This window comes from Panthera onca, chromosome A1 (assembly GCF_046562875.1).
Source record: "Panthera onca isolate mPanOnc1 chromosome A1, mPanOnc1 haplotype 2, whole genome shotgun sequence".
Lineage (NCBI taxonomy): Eukaryota > Metazoa > Chordata > Mammalia > Carnivora > Felidae > Panthera > Panthera onca.
In genome coordinates this window covers 171,949,389-171,965,391 of record NC_138339.1, presented here as the reverse complement: position 1 = coordinate 171,965,391, position 16,003 = coordinate 171,949,389, and the positions used below count along the sequence as shown (strand labels likewise).

The 16,003-nt window shown below is 43.0% G+C and overlaps 1 protein-coding gene across 1 annotated transcript in view; it reads left to right on the top strand.

The window, feature by feature from the left end:
* The window catches only part of RAP2A (RAP2A, member of RAS oncogene family), a 33,525-nt gene extending 25,151 nt beyond the window's left edge, over positions 1–8,374 (top strand). The window contains exon 2 of the mRNA XM_060636828.3: positions 6,965–8,374. Coding sequence (XP_060492811.1) covers positions 6,965–7,202 — 238 coding nt within the window. The 3' untranslated portion in view covers positions 7,203–8,374. The remainder of the gene's footprint in view (positions 1–6,964) is intronic.
* The last annotated feature ends 7,629 nt before the right edge of the window (positions 8,375–16,003 follow it).

Here is a 16,003-nt window from a genome sequence, read left to right as displayed (position 1 = left end):
ATTATTCTCCACGCTTAATTTTTGTATTACATTTACAGATTTCTCTCTCTTCTTCAGGATGCATTCTGAAACCAGCAGAAAGTCAGAGCAGAGGACTGTGGTTTCATTACTCAAGCTAAATTACCAGAAGTGCCCTTTTAAGATGAAATATTTAGTCACTTCAAAACAAGTCAGTCTAGAGGAAGAGAGCAGCCTTACTTAGCTCATGGTTTCCATCCTTACAAGAAGTATTGATATTTCGTGCTAGCAAGCTGTGGTAGAAGCTGTCACCTCCTAGCCAAAAACAATCCTTTTTCTTCAGGACTGCCACAATACTTCACTGAAAGATTAAAAATATCAGTCCCACGGTTGCAGAAACAGGCACTCTTAACTTACACACTACTGGTTGTAATACAACTTTTGGGATGCCAGTTAAGACTCTGTGTGTGTGCACAACAATCTGATGAACTTAGAAATGTGATTTTTCTGGCCCACCTACACACATATTACATATACCTTTGAGACAGAAATCACACTTCTAAGTGTAGCTCATCAGACTGCTGTTTATGTTAGTAAAAAAAATGAATCAGTAAAAAAAATGCATTAATGGGGAAGAAGTAATTAAATTATGGTACAGTTAGAGTATAGAGTCTATAAAATGTAATACTACTTAGCCATTAATAAAACTTATATCATTTATTGAAATGGAAATTTCAAATATAATTGGTACAGTCTCCTTTTACAAAAACTAATATCTATGTTTATATAGATTCGTATAGGAAAATAGTCTGGAAGGATATATACCGGAAAGTTAGATTATTCTCATGGAAATGGGATTAAAAATGTCTTTCATTTTCCTCCTTACCTATTTAAATATCGCTGGGATTTTTATCATTATTATGGCTGACCCTTGAACAGCATGGGTTTGAACAGTGCAGATCCACTTATATGCAGATTTTTTTCAATAAATAATAAATAAATTTTTTTCAATAAATTTATTTCAAATAAATAAATAAATTCAAAAAAATTTCAATAAATGTTTTTCTATTTTTTCAATAAATAGAAAAAAATAAATTTTTTTCAATAAATACAGTACTGTAAACGTGTTTTCTCTTTCTTAGGATTTTCTTTTTTTTTTTTTTAATTTTTTTAACGTTTATTTATTTCTGAAACAGAGAGAGACAGAGCATGAGCAGGGGAGGGGCAGAGAGAGAGGGAGACACAGAATCTGAAACAGGCTCCAGGCTCTGAGCTGTCTGCACAGAGCCCGACACGGGGCTTGAACCCACGGACCGCAAGATCATGACCTGAGCCGAAGTCGGACGCTTAACCGACTGAGCCACCCAGGTGCCCCTCTTTCTTGGGATTTTCTTAACATTTTCTTTTTTTAGCTTACTTTATTATAAGAATACAGTATATAATACATATAACAAAGTATGTGTTAAATGACTGCTTTTGTTACCAGTAAGGCTTCCAGTCAACAGGAGGCTACTAGCAGTTAAGTTTTGGGGGAGTCTATATGCTGTCAGCGCCCCAATTCCCACATTGTTCAGGGTCGACTGTACTTATTTAATTTGAGCAGGGAGAGGAGAAAGAAAACCTATTTGCATTCTGGAGAAACAGATTTCTATATTCTAAAGGGTACAAGAACTAGGACCTATGGGAAGGGCCAAGATGTTACAAATGACAGCTCACGAGACAGGGATAAACCTTTTAACACCGGCTTTTTAACACTAACGTTTAACAGAACTGACAGAATGGGTTGTTTGAGATATGAGTTCCGCATCACTAATGATGTTCAAATATAGCCATTTGGTGAGGTTGTCATGGAAGTGGTTGGAGCCTCGAGTGGTTTGACATTTTGCCTTGAGACTCTCTTGGTAGATGAGATTTTTAACATGAGGGGAAGGTTGACTAAGGGGACCTATAAAAATCTTCCTGATTTTCATTCCTGAATTCAGAGACAATTGTACTTCAACATGCTTGTGCAAAAGTGACTTAGAAGAATGCAGCATGACACAAACCGTGAGATCGTGACCTGAGCTGAATTCAAGAGTGGTAAGAGCCTAACCGCTTAACCGACTGAGCCACCCAGGCGCCCCCGCACGGCCTTCTTTTCATACGGTGCAATACAGCACCCTCCAAAGGAAGTTAAAGGCGCTGACCGTAGTGGTTTCTGTCTACAGCTTATCACTGGTGAATAAACGAAGGGAAGAAGGAATTGATTCCGGATTTGCCGCAGTGGAAAACTGTGAACTATGTCAACACAGTATGGTTTGAGGTCACGAAGCAACAGATTAGGCCAGTGTCTTCAAAACCCTGCTGACCTGCACGAGTAGTCTTCAGAGCTTACACATGTAGATATATATTTTTTTAATAGCCTCTTTGTGGGTCTCTGGTCCCATAAGTTCAGATCCAGTAGGTCTGGAGTAGTGCCTGGGGATCAGTACTTTTTTTAATTCCCCAGTTATTTTGGCAATTGGCCAAGTTTAGGCACAACCAGAAGTAAAACATACATACACACATACATATGCATACACACATATCAGGAAAGTTACCAAAAAAGAGAAAACAACATGAGACTATTGGAAAGCCATTAAAAAACCACTGGAATCCATTGGCAAGCATCAAATGTTGTGAACTCTGTGAAGCTACCTCACTGAGAAGCCTGTCGGCATTCTACAGCCGAGTGATGCTCAAGCCTGAGTGTCTGATGATCTATTCAGTGCATTAGGCAGAGCTAGTTTTATTCATCAATACATCATGTAATCATGCTCATGAATACAATAAACACTGTAAAAATCATATCGATAAAACAACTGTTTGCAGACTATAAACAAATATAAGATTATTTGAGCTGCATGACCATAAGCCTGCTCACGTTCTTAAAAGAAATACCAACGAGGGGCGCCTGGGTGGCTGAGTCGGTTAAGTGTCTGACTCTTGATTTCAGCTCAGGTCATGATCTCATGGTTCGTGGGTTCGAGTCCCGCATTGGGCTCTGTGCTAACAGCTCAGAGCCTGGAGCCTGCTTCGGATGCTGCGTATCCCTCCCTCTGCCCCTCCCCCATTCTCTCTCTCTCTCTCAAAAATAAACACTAAAAAAAAAAAAAAAAAAAGATCATCCTGTTGGGTGCTGTGCCAAGAACAGTGCTAAGCTGTCAGCCATCACTTGGTCAGTGATATGTACTGATTGTGGGAATGGCCCACTAGGTCCTGATTTTTAACTTCGAAGCTGAAGCGCACCTTGGAAACCTAGTCCAGCTCACTTTATAGTTCAAGAAACTGGGAAGCAAGAGATGAAGTTAATTTGCTAAATTCACAGAACTAGCTAGAGGCAGTTCAGGGACCGGAGTCCTGGTCTGGCTTTGTTGGTTTTTCAACACACCCTTGCTGGAGCAGGGAGCAGGGTTTCCCCACGCTCCCCCTCTGTTGTGTCAACACAGGGCTTTTTTGCTTTTTTCCCTTTGCCTTCTCACCCGCCCACCTTGAGGAGGATCCTGGTTTCTCCAAATCTTACCTCCTCCACACAGGACCCGTCCCGTCAGCCCAACCCAAAGCCTCACCTCCCCTTCCGCACAGGTAGCTGTATCTGGAGAAAGAAGGCTTTCCTTCTCTGCTTGCTCCTCTTCCCCTCCTGCTCAGCCCAGGGGACTGGAGAAGGTGAAGGCTGACGGCAGGTGGCTGCTTCGTTCCTTGACTCGGGGTCAGTCTCTCCTGCCTGTCTGTCCTCAGGAGCTCCTCACCTCCCTTTTGACACTTCGAGAAGCTGTGTCCTCGCAGCAGCGGGCAGGTGGGACAGGAAAGAAGCACCGCCCCGCGTTTCCCCAGCACTCGGGGCTTTCTAGGGCATCCTGTGAGCTTTACAGCGACCTGTGCGTTCAGTGGGAACAGATCCCCTGACTCCCTTTTTACCAACAAGGAAGTGACTACAGGTGACTACGGTGCAAGGTTTGCTCAGTCTTGCAGCCTCAGTGGCCGGGCTGGAAGCCGAGCCTCCAAATCCCAGTTTCGAATCTCTTCTGCGGTGTCATGTATTAATGTTAACAGCAAGAGACACAATTTCTCACCGTCTGCTATTCCGAGATGTAGAGAATACTTCCTTTCCCCGAAGACCTTTGAAAGTCTTCTGAGGACATCAGTCTGAATTGCTCCAGCCTTTTTAGCATCTCGGTCTTAGAGAAGACCGCTGACCATTCAGATAGTGATGTAATGGCCAGGTTCTCTGCTGCTAAACTGTCACCTTCACTCGACAGTTAACTAAATGCTGTTACATGCGGACTTATGTTTGCAGTGTTCTTGTTGCCCTTTTGAGAATCCATTGGCAACATTTATTCAGATTCTTGATTCAAACGGTGCGTGATACAACTGCTAATGATTTGATACGTTTGCAAGTTTTGAAAATCCACACAGCTGTAGCGTTTAGTTAGAAGTGTAAGAACTATTTCTTTACCTATAAAACATGATTTCATACTTTATTTAAACTAAAAACATAGTCTCTAAAACACTTACTGCTTAACTAATAAGAGAAAGTGATGTCATCACTTTCCCTGTTAAGGATGGTCCACAGAGATTGAAATTAATTTTTAACCCGATTAAATTCAACCAATACATTTTTCGGGATTGCATTCATGTTTATGTTCTTTCCCTGCCAAACAAGGTGATTTAAAGTAACGCTGCGGTGTATATACTCTCATAAGGAAAACCGAAATGCAGTTAAAAGCTTGCGAGTAAAATAAGTTCGGAAGGCTGAGAGGGCTCGTCTGCAAAGCAGCAGGTCCGCACCGTTTGTAATGCAGCTTCACCTTGCTGCCACTCGTCCTTGCAGAGGCCACCGGGCACACGTAATTGTTTGTAGGGAAGAGTCCTAGAAGGTGTGAAAAACCCGTGTGTCGTACGGCCAGAGCTCGCAGTAGGATCTGAGGCCACAAAGCACAAGGCCCAGCTGGGCCACAGTAAATTCAGATAAAGCCACTGATACACATTGGAGTTTGTCCAAATCCATTTCCTGCAAAAGAATACCCAAGTTCTAGACTTACCTTTGATACGGTTGTCCCCACACATTTTTAAGTTGTTTTTATGTTCCAGATTGCTAAGTGGCGCACTGCTGGGAGCCCTCTTGTTGAAACAGTTCTCAGTTTGACCGAGTGCCAGAGACAGAAGTGAGACTCTGGTGGGAATATAGTTTGCTTTACAAGCGTGAGTGAGGGGAGAGAACCAATTTCACCGAGTGAGGAGACCGTGGAAGGATTCTCACTCATATTAACCACCTGCCCAGCACTCAGTTTCCTGAATGATAAAAACTGTGTACGAACCCCGCCTCAGTGAAGTCCTATGTGGTAGTTTTCTCTTCTCATGGAGTGGCCGCATCCTGTCATATTTGTTATCCTTATGTGCAATGGTGTGCTTTACTTCCTTTATAGATTAGAGATGCATTCTGCTTAGAGGAAGGTACACACACATACACACACACACACACACACACACTGATTTATACTAAAATCACAAGAAGCTTTTAAAATGATGTTTGGGGCACTTGGGTAGCTCAGGTGATTAAGCATCTGACTCTTGATTTTGGCTCAGGTCGTGATCTCATGGTTCATGAGATCAAGCCCCTGTCCGGCTGGGCACTAACAGCGTGGAGCCTGCTTGGGATTCTCTCTCTTCCTGGCTCTCTGCCTCTTCCCTGCTTGTGCTCTCTTGCTCTCTCTCTAAAAAATACATAAACTTAAAAAAATTAGAAAATAAATAAATGATGTTTAAAGTAAAAATGATAGCCTTAGGAAAATATATTAGCAACATTCCTTAGAACAAACATAAACAATATTAGTAAATAACTATGCAGAGTAGCACCATGTATTTTTACACTGTGAGTAACCATCGTAAAGAGAATCAATCAGCCTTAGGTATCAAAATGATTTAGGGCCTTTTTACTTTGTTCTTTTCATACCGTTTTGTTATCCTTATTAGTCTAGCTTTTTTCCAGATGTCGTAACTCACAGACGCCTTATCTTTGTCTGGCTGCTATAACAAAAAACCTCAGAATGTGGGGCTTAAACAACAGTTTGGAGGCAGGAAGTCCAAGATCAAGCCTCTGCCAGCTTCTGTGTGTGCTGAGGGCCCGCTTCCCTCGTTCTTGGACTCCTCTTTTTGCTGAGTCCTCACTTAGGGTCGGGGCAAGGGAGCACTCCCCTATCTCTTTTCCATATAAAAGGGCACCAATCCCATCCATGATGAAATCACTGCCCCAAAGCCCCAAACTCTTAAATACAATCACAGTGGGGCTTAGGCTTCAACACTGGGAAGAAGGGGGCACAAACATTCGGCCTATGGCACACTTGTGCTGGTTAGGAAGGAAGGGACGGCATCAAATAAAGCTAATGACTGAAATGTTTACTCCTTGCGGGCTGAAAAGAGCCATGATGTCTTTCAACTGGCTAATCTGGAACAGTTTTATCAAAGGGATAGAATGTAGTCATATTTGATAGTTTCCATCCTAATGATTTCTACTGTCTTTTGTCTTAGGAACTATTCCAACATGACCGGTTTTGTATATTTATGGAGCTGAGTAAAATGCTGACAATTATAAATCGTTTGCTTGCTCAGTAGAGCTATTACTTCATCAACTGAAATTTTGAGTAAGCATCTCTTAGAATGGAAAAAGTTTAAATTAAGCCACCTAACAGGATTTATTCTGAGATTCTGAGAATAATTTTCCAAATATATCTGGAAAGGTAAATTGATTTTCGAAGATGTAGAATTGATTCATGTAAAGCCTCGTTTCCAAAACCCCATTTACTATCCACTGTGAGGGCAGCACCTGAATGCCCTCAGGGAGATGTCAAGCCAAGTGAGGCAAATGACGTTTCGGGCAACTAAAGAGAATGTTTGTGGTAGAATAGAATGAAAAGAGATAAGATACGTTTTAGCCTCTTAACTTAGTGCCAACTTTTATAATGTCTGTGTCTCGTTTGCTCTCTTGTAGGTATGAGAAAGTGCCAGTCATATTGGTTGGAAACAAAGTGGACCTGGAAAGTGAGAGGGAGGTGTCATCCAATGAAGGCAGGGCCCTCGCCGAAGAGTGGGGCTGCCCCTTTATGGAGACTTCTGCGAAGAGCAAAACGATGGTGGACGAACTCTTTGCCGAAATCGTGAGGCAGATGAACTACGCCGCGCAGCCTGACAAAGACGACCCGTGCTGTTCCGCCTGTAACATCCAATAGCGTCCGATGTGGCCGCCCCGGGCGGGCCTTGCCCGGTACCGCAGGCGAGGGCGCACCTCGTCCGGGCGACTGCGGAGTCCGCAGGGTGTGGGGGGTGACTCTGCAGTGCAACGGCCGCCCTCGTTTGGCGTCGAGCAGTGATTGTCAGTTGAGGTCTCTGAGTACCACTTGGGGTCAGTAGCTACAGTCTTTACCGTTGTCCTCGGCCTCCTGGACGCACCTGCCACTTGAAGGCATAGCCAATCTACAGGGTGATCTCCTTTGGAAGCTGTGGTGGCATTGTCACCGAGTTGACAGAAGCAACTATTGTATAAATTCAAAATAATCATGAGAGAGAAACCAGAAGAATCCCTATGACCACTTGCGGTTAAGATATTTTGTCTTCTTTGAAAAAAAAAAATAAGTAAAGGAGAAATATTTTCCTACGGAGAGTACTGAAATTTCAGGACTTGAGATAGTGCTTCTAACCAATGTATTCCGTCAAGTCAGTAACAGCTGACCTGCCAACGGCATTACAGGGAGAGATTCTTTCCTCAGCTGACGCATTTCTGTTCCTCAAAATTGATGCTTAACTGTAGATGTTATCCTAACGTGTGACGCAGAACTAACTCGTGCATCGATCCTTGCTAGAGCAAAAAAAATCAGAACAGGTTGTGTACGAATACGATCTGGCTTTCGAATGTGTTAAGTCACCTGCTTTGCCACCCAGAATGGAGGCTCTCACAAGGGTTTGATCCGAATTTAACCCCCAAGCCCACCCTCTGTTAACAAAGCGGGCATGGTCTTAATTGACAAGAAGAAAGCGATGTGATGGGAAGATTGCCTCGCCTTACTCACAAGAAGCGTTCTGGTAGATTAACTAGTACCATCGTGTAAGGAAAATGAAGCCATGTTGCATCCACGTGTTCCCGTTTGCAGAAACCTCACAGGACAGTACACACGTCTTGCATTTTTTACGTTCGTTAAAGCAGCAAACCTTCTTGCCTTTAAGGGCTCTGGTTGTGGTGTGATTCTTGGCTAACCTGCTTTCGAAATCACGTTTGCTATAGCAGAGCTTTATTGCAGGCATCTAAAAATTGAATAACCATGTGAAATAATTTGGGCTTAAAAGTAGAACATAAATTATAGAGTGGAAGGTAAGGGACAAAAACAAAAACAAAAACAAAAAACCACCAACCCTTTTATCTTTAATTTTCCTGGGGAATTATATAAAGATTTTCTTATAACAATTTTGCCCTGATTACTGAAGTGGCAAATAAAGCTAGAGAGAATATTTTCTTTTGAAAAGGTGCTCAAGCTCTGACATTTTGGGTTTTCATAGCCGTGAAGTATTTATCATTTGCATGACTAGTGGCACAGGAAAAACCTATTCGTAGGTTTTACAATCAAGTGCAGAAGGGTTTTGAACAAACTTCAGAGCTGTAAATGCTGAAGAGAGTATCCTGAGCGAATCCTCTGGAGATAGATTTGGCCTTCAGAACTGCAGTAGCGCTGAGCCTGCGATCTGCTTCCTGCCCCACACTTTGTTGCTTTCACACACTTGTGCAAGTAACCGCTGGTCTTCTGTGGGTACCTGAGAGAGGAGTGTGTGTTTGCGTGTGCATGTGTGTTTATTGTTCCTGAGAATTTGGCACAAGTCAGAGATCATTGCCTACACTGAGCATCCCGACTGCAGAATATAGTGTATCAAAAACATTTTTTAAATTATTTGCGTGTTTTTGACACTTTCTGAAATCCTTGGTAACCCCCAAGTGTTTAGTGAGCTGGCATTAAGCTTAACGGATAGCAGAAAGGTGGATAGTACTTTTCATAGGTGAGAAAACAGAGATATGTGGATCCAACCAGGCTGTGATTGTTAAAAATCTTTGAATTGTGAATATTTGCATTCTTCAATATAGGTTTTGGTTTTTGTTTTTGTTTTTTTTATAACCCCCAATTGTGAAGCACCTTGTTTACAGGATGGAAAGTTCTAACCCATTTTACTGAAACAGATTTCAGTATGTAACAGTTGATTTGACTCAAACCTTTAGAGAAACCAGAGATTCAAGAAGTACGATTTATCTACTGAAAAATAGAAATATTTGTTAGTGAATCAGTTGAGACTTGAAGCGTCTAACTTCTCAGAATGATTGTTTTTTTAGAATTCCATATTTAACAGACAACTAAGAGCACATATTAAAAACATCTGTAAAGACTCTACAGTTTTACACTATGGATTGCCATGAAGACAAGAAAAAGAAGTCAAATATGAAAAGTATGGCAAAATGTAAGGTGGAAAGATTAACTCAAAATCCGGATTTTCGTCCCCCGTGTTTGCGTCAGACAGTAAGGTGGGTTTTCACTGTAAAGATGTTGATAAGAACTGATTTGGCTGCCTGATCAGCGTCTGCACACAGCCCTTCATATTTAGTGACAAAGCATCAAAGATATCCAGAAACATGGGAACCCTCTTGTGCTCTTAACTGTTGGTATTTCATCTGGTATGAATATAACTCGGTTTGAATGAATGTGTTTGTTGAGATGTTAATAACAAGCTTAAGAACGGGAGGATTAAATTTGTTGGCACACAAATCATCGTGGCTACAGAGAAAAGTTGGTGACCTTGTGTCGCTATTTATTTTTTGCCCTGATCAGACTAGCACCTAGATAAGTGAAAGTTTTTCTAACATGCCTTAAAAATGTTATGGTTTGATCCAAAGACCCACTTTTTCTTTAGCTATTTGTGATAAGCTTTTTCCTTTGTTTTCCTTTTGTGTTGTTTTACTTTCAACACAGGCAGCGTTTTTTAAGTTCTTTTTTTTTTCCCCTTTTATGTTGCAGCTTTTGGGGGGGGGGGGTTCTCTTTCAAGCTGTGATAGTGATGGTAATGGATGCCTTTCATTTTGTTCAATTTACAACATACACGCCAGCATCGGATCAAAAGCGTTACGTAAAATCTTCCTTAAACTATCGAAAGGTGCTCCGTGATCTTTTCCTTTGGTTCGTAGAACTAGAACTGAATTTTTGACTAAGTGCTAGAATTGCCGTCACTCTTCTGTGGAAAAACTACTGATATTTTATGCTTTTCTTTGTGAAGAAATGTTGCCTAAGGATGTCTGCTGTGTGTTTTCAGGAGTTTTCCAATGGGAATGTTGTCCGTGTATGTCTGAATGTGAAAGTGCTTATTTTGTTTGTTGCTGTTGGTTTTCCGCTGGTTTGTTTTGGTTTTTAGTTGTTCTTCTCACTAGCCTTGTGTTCACGCTGGTAAGCTTTACCTGTCTCCTTGGCCAATCAAACGTTTGAGACTATGGGGGTCTTTTTTTTTTTTTTTTTTTTTTTAATTAACGTGTCATTGTGCATCTATTAAATCTTGATCAGGGTTTCAAGAATGACCGCAGTGGGTTTTGGAAACAGACTTATCATTATTGATTTGGGGTTTCCCAGAGATATAGTTCACAGTTCATTGTTGAGCTCTAATACAACTGACCATTTAAAATTGAACAACAGTTTATTGTTTTGTAACAATGTCAGTTGTTAAACCTTGACATTTCGATTAAAACATGGATTGTAGTTATAACTCAATGCAAATTCAACAGTTGTATTTGGAGTTAAATTATTTTAACAAATAAATTTATTTAATGAAACTTCCTCTGGATTGGTTTGGTTCGGTTTTTGTACATGTTCGTGACGGAAATGTGTTCAATATATACGAAAATAACTAAGAATTGCCGTAGAATGAATTTAATACTCTTGATACAGAAATATCCAAGCTGAATTAAATGGACGATGCGTCATAAAAAAAGGAAGGTTAATAGATCATTCTCATACCCTTTATAAATAATAACACAAGAAAGACTTTAAAATTAGTAATTACAGGGGTAATTACTGATTTTACTGGGTGGCACAGTCAGTTAAGTGACTGACTCATGATTTCGGCTCGGGTCGTGATCTCATGGTTTGTGTGTTCCAGCCCCGAGTCGGGCTGTGTGCTGACAGTGCAGAGCCTGCTTGGGATTCTCTCTCTGTCTCTCTGCCCCTCCCGTGCACTCTCTCTCTCTCTCTCTCTCAAAATAAATAAAATTTTAAAAAATAAAATAAAATCAGTAATTACAAATACAAACTTGTCTCCATAAATAGTGTTTTATATTTTTGAGGACAGCTAGCTAATTGGAAGTCTCAATGCTAATGTGAACACAATCATTCCAGGTAATTAACATTAATTAGCAGTTGCTCTGTGGTCCTGCTAGTGTAACTAAAATGTATCCTTCTAGTGAGGGGTTGGGGCTGTCTTTTTGTTGAGGTCTTGTGGATTTTAAGGTGCCAGAAGCTGGAGGTTGCTGCTGGGTAGGGCTGTAGGGCCTGCCTGTTCTATATGGGGCCCTGTGAATGTTGACAGAGGCTGTTAATTATGTACAGCCTTCAGCTGCCCTGATAAGGAGCCCATTCATTCCCTAAGCCAATTTAAACTATGCCTTTTGGTTATGTTGCCTTCAGACTCTGTTGAAATCCTCTGGCAACATTCCACCAGTTTAGAGGCTTCATTGTTTTAGAATATAAGAATAATCTGAATGAATATAACGGAGGCACTGTAGATAGGATCTCAAATATTTAAAGGAAAACGTGCCTATATTTTAGTATAATAAATCAGTATCTGGTTAGCCTCATGATCTCACTTGAAGCTTTTATAAAGTAATTAAACCTATCAAATTATAATTTCAATTGGGAGAATTTCCTTATGGCCGAAGAGCAGTATTTTGAAATTCTCCCAAGTTGTACTATTCACTGATTGCTGGAGGGCCGTGAATGGAAATCTAGGTAGCTGGAGGAGTAAAGTGCCGCGCAGTTTGGAACCCATCTGACCCCTGGAACCTGTGAAGCAGACAGAATGGTCACAAGTTCCCTAAAAAAGCTGCTCACCTATTTGTTTCTTAATTTTCAAAATATACGTTACATGTAAGTACTAGTAAACCATAGTAGCACTCATTTGTCAAATGGATAAACTGGTTTCACATTTTTTAATATTAACTTCTCTGGTTTTGTTTTCTCTTTGAGGTATTGGGGGTTTTTTGGGGGGTGGGGGGGTTCAGAGAGAGAGAGGGCACAGTGAACGAGGGGGAGAGGGAGAGGGAGAGAAGCAGGGTTCACCCGATGTGGGACACGAGCTCACAAACTGCGAGATCATGACCTGAGCCAAAGTCAGATGCTTAACCGACTGAGCCACCCAGGCGCCCCGAGGTATTAGATTTTTTAAAAGATCTGCTGCTTTTCCAGGTAAGATGATGTAGTATATCTTTTGATACTTTCTTAGAACAGTAGTCTTCATGTTACCTTCTAGGATTTCTCTAAGATCTATTAGTGAAGAAAAAGAAGACTATCAACTTGGAAGATTAAATACAAAGACCTATTTAGTACACATCAACTAGGAAAAAAGAAACTGTAGGAATGATACTTGGTTCAGTTTATGGGAATTTTTTACAAAATCTTCCCATTTCAAAGACTCAGAAGTATCAGAGATTTCATTGTTTTATCATATGATTACAATTTTACATTGACAGTATTTGGGGTATGATTTACATTTTTATCTTTTAAAATATCAGGTATCAGGGCACCTTGGTGGCTCAGCCGGTCAAGCGTCCCACTTCGGCTCAGGTCATGATCTCACGGTTCATGAGTTCGAGCCCCACGTTGGCTCTGCACTGACAGCTCAGAGCCTGGAGCCTGCTTTGGATTCTGTGTCTCCTTCTCTCTCTGCCCCTCCTCCACTTGCATTCTGTCTCTGTCTCTTTCTCAAAAATAAAAAAAACATTTTTTTTTTATTTTTTTTTAAACATTGATTTATTGAGAGACAGAGCATGAGAAGGGCAGAGAGAGGAGGAGACACAGAATCCGAAGCAGGTTCCAGGGTCCGAGCTGTCAGCACAGAGCCAGACACAGGGCTCGAACTCCCGAACCGTGAGATCATGACCTGAGCCGAAGTGGGACGTTTGACTGCGCCACCCGGGCACCCTGTTAACTCTTCCTGAATGGTGTCCACCACTGAATGGTGACCTCTGGTCAGCTATCGCTCATGGAGGGTTACTGTCACATCAGGCCTGCTGTGGCAACAGACAGGCATCCACACATAATCCCCGATCCCAAAGACCTCTTTGCTGTCTTACCCCATTCAGGCTGCTCTAACACAAGCATAAACCGGGTAGCTAACGAACAAATGTGTATTCCTTACGGTTCTGGTAGCTCGGAGATCAGGATCAAGACCGGCAGATTTGGTGCCTGGCAAGGGTCCGCTTCCAGCTGCGCTGACTGCCCACTGTGCCCTCCCGTGGCAGAAGGGAGAAGGCGGCGCTCAGGTGTCTTCCGTGAGGGCACTAACCCATGACCTCATCCCCTCCTAGGGGCCTCCTGGGGGTTAGTTTCAACATCTGAATTTTGAAGGGATGCACACATTCAGTCTATAGTACCAGTCTGTCATCTCGCCTTTTCCTTTAAGTCAAGGCAGATACAAATTAGCCCCCTGGTAATAACATAATTAATTTTTTCCCTACTTGTACATACCAGAATCCCAGTAACCTGGGCCAAGCCAAAGTCCTGGGCGCAGCCCGTAGGGCTGTCACTGACTCCGTTCTTTCTTCCCAAGGCAGGTGTGACCAGCCTGAATGAGTCCATGCTGGGGACTTTGAGGAGTCTGTGATGGATGGGAGTGGATGACAGTACAGCAGGGCTCCAGAGCTGTGCTATTTACAGGGTGTGTCTACTTCCTCAGGAAACACTCAGGCTAACAATAGGATCTGCCAGGGGCTGGCCTGGGGGGTAGGCATTGGAGGCACTGTGCTAGTTTGGGGACACCAGCAAAGCTGAGAGGGGCAGGGAGCTGTATTGCAGATACTCCCTTGAACAATAAACTCTGACTCCCCAGTATCCTTGACCTCGGCCCATATCAGGAAATGGTGAGTTAGCAGTGGCACTGAGAGAACATTGTCCAAAATACCCAGGAATCCCTGGATCCTATCCTTGAGGGAGGTGTAAGCTCGTGTGAAAGCAGCCTCACACAATGACATGTGCACAAATGCACACACATATGCGCACACACACACACACCCTCAAACACCGGGGTAAGGGAATGGCAATTACTTGCTGGAGATTTTATTTTTATTTTTTAATTTATTTTTATTTTAGAGCATGAATGGGGCAAGACAGAGAGAGAGAGAGAGAGAGAGAGAGAGAGAGAGAGAATCTTAAGCAGGCTCAGCCTGGAGCCGAACTCAGGGCTTAATCCCACAACCCTGGGATCATGGCCTGAGCCGAAATCAAGAGTCAGACACTCGAGGCACCTGGCTGGCTCAGCGGTCAAGCGTCTGACATCGGCTCCGGTCATGATCTCACAGTTTGTGACTTCAAGCCCTGCATTGGGCTCTGTGCTGACAGCTCAGACCCTCAACCGACTGAGCCACCCAAGCACCCCTGGAGTTCCAATTTATTTTTTTTTAATTTTTAATTTTTTTAACGTTTATTTACTTTTGAGAGAGAGAGAGAGAGAGAGACAGAGTGCGAGTGAGGGAGGGTAGAGAAAGGGAGACAAAATCCAAAGCAGGCTCCAGGCTCTGAGCTGTCAGCCCAGAGCCCGAGGCAATGCTTGAACTTGAACCTTGAGATCATGACCTGAGCTGAAGTCAGATGCTTAACTGACTGAGCCACCCAGGCCCCCCAGGAGCTTTCATTTTCAAGCGGCAGTACAGAGCTCTGGTGCACTGCCTGAACCCCAACAGATTCAGGTCTGCTCGAGGAGCTAGAAGGAGAAGCGAACCAAAGTCCTCTGTCTACATCTAGCCTGAAGCCTGAATCCAAATCCTGAAGGTTGCCTCTGCTAGCAAGTAGAACCGAAAGAGGACAAGTGAGTTTGATCCAGTGCCCATCACAGCGTTCCCCTGGGCCGTCCTCCCAGGGCCTAACTGCGGGGAGGAGGAGGAGGCTCGCAGGAGGAGGACGCTCCTGGGGGAGCTGCCTCCAGACTCCTCCTCTCACTTCACAAGGGAGGAGAGGGAAGGATCGAGAGGCCCTGGCCTTCATCCTGGAAGGGCCATCTGGGCAGCCTGCACGTGGCTGAAGGGGCCTTTAATCCGACTGCTGTCCAGCAGCCCTCCTCCTTTTGGGAGCGAAACAGAGACGAAAGTGAAAACCAGTACAGGTTAGAGGGCAGCTTTTTCTCCACCAGAGCCGAAAACACCTTTCTTGGAAGCAAAGTTTGAATGTTTTCCCTTGATTTATTTTGTTTGCTTCTTTATTCACTATGTTTTGGTTCATTTACACAGTCTGTATTCATGATCTATTGCTGTGTAACAAATGACCCCAAAGCTTAGAAGCTTAAAACAACAAACATTTATTACCTCACAGTTTCTGTGGGGCAAGAGTCTAGCCATGGCTCTGATCACTCCCAAGTCTGCAGTCAAGCTGTGGGCTGGGCTTTCAGTCATCTGAAGGCTTCACTCGAGGTCCATCTACCGCTAAGCTCCTTCAGTGGTTGTTGGCAGGATTCGGTTTCTCTAGGGCTGTTACAGTGAGGCCCTTACTCCCTTGTTGGCTGTCAGCCGGAGGCCTGACCATATGGGCTTCACCACAGGGCAGCTCACAATGTGGCAGCTGGCTTCATCCTAGCTGGCGAGAGCAAGAGAGGAGTACCAGCAAAATTGAGTCACAGTCTTCTGTTTTTATCTCAGAAGTGAAACCTCACCATCTTTCCCTGTTTGCTTCGTTAAAAACAAGACACTGGGTTCAGCCCACACTCCAGAGATCACACCAGAGTCTCCGGGTGGTTCATTTTATGTGTC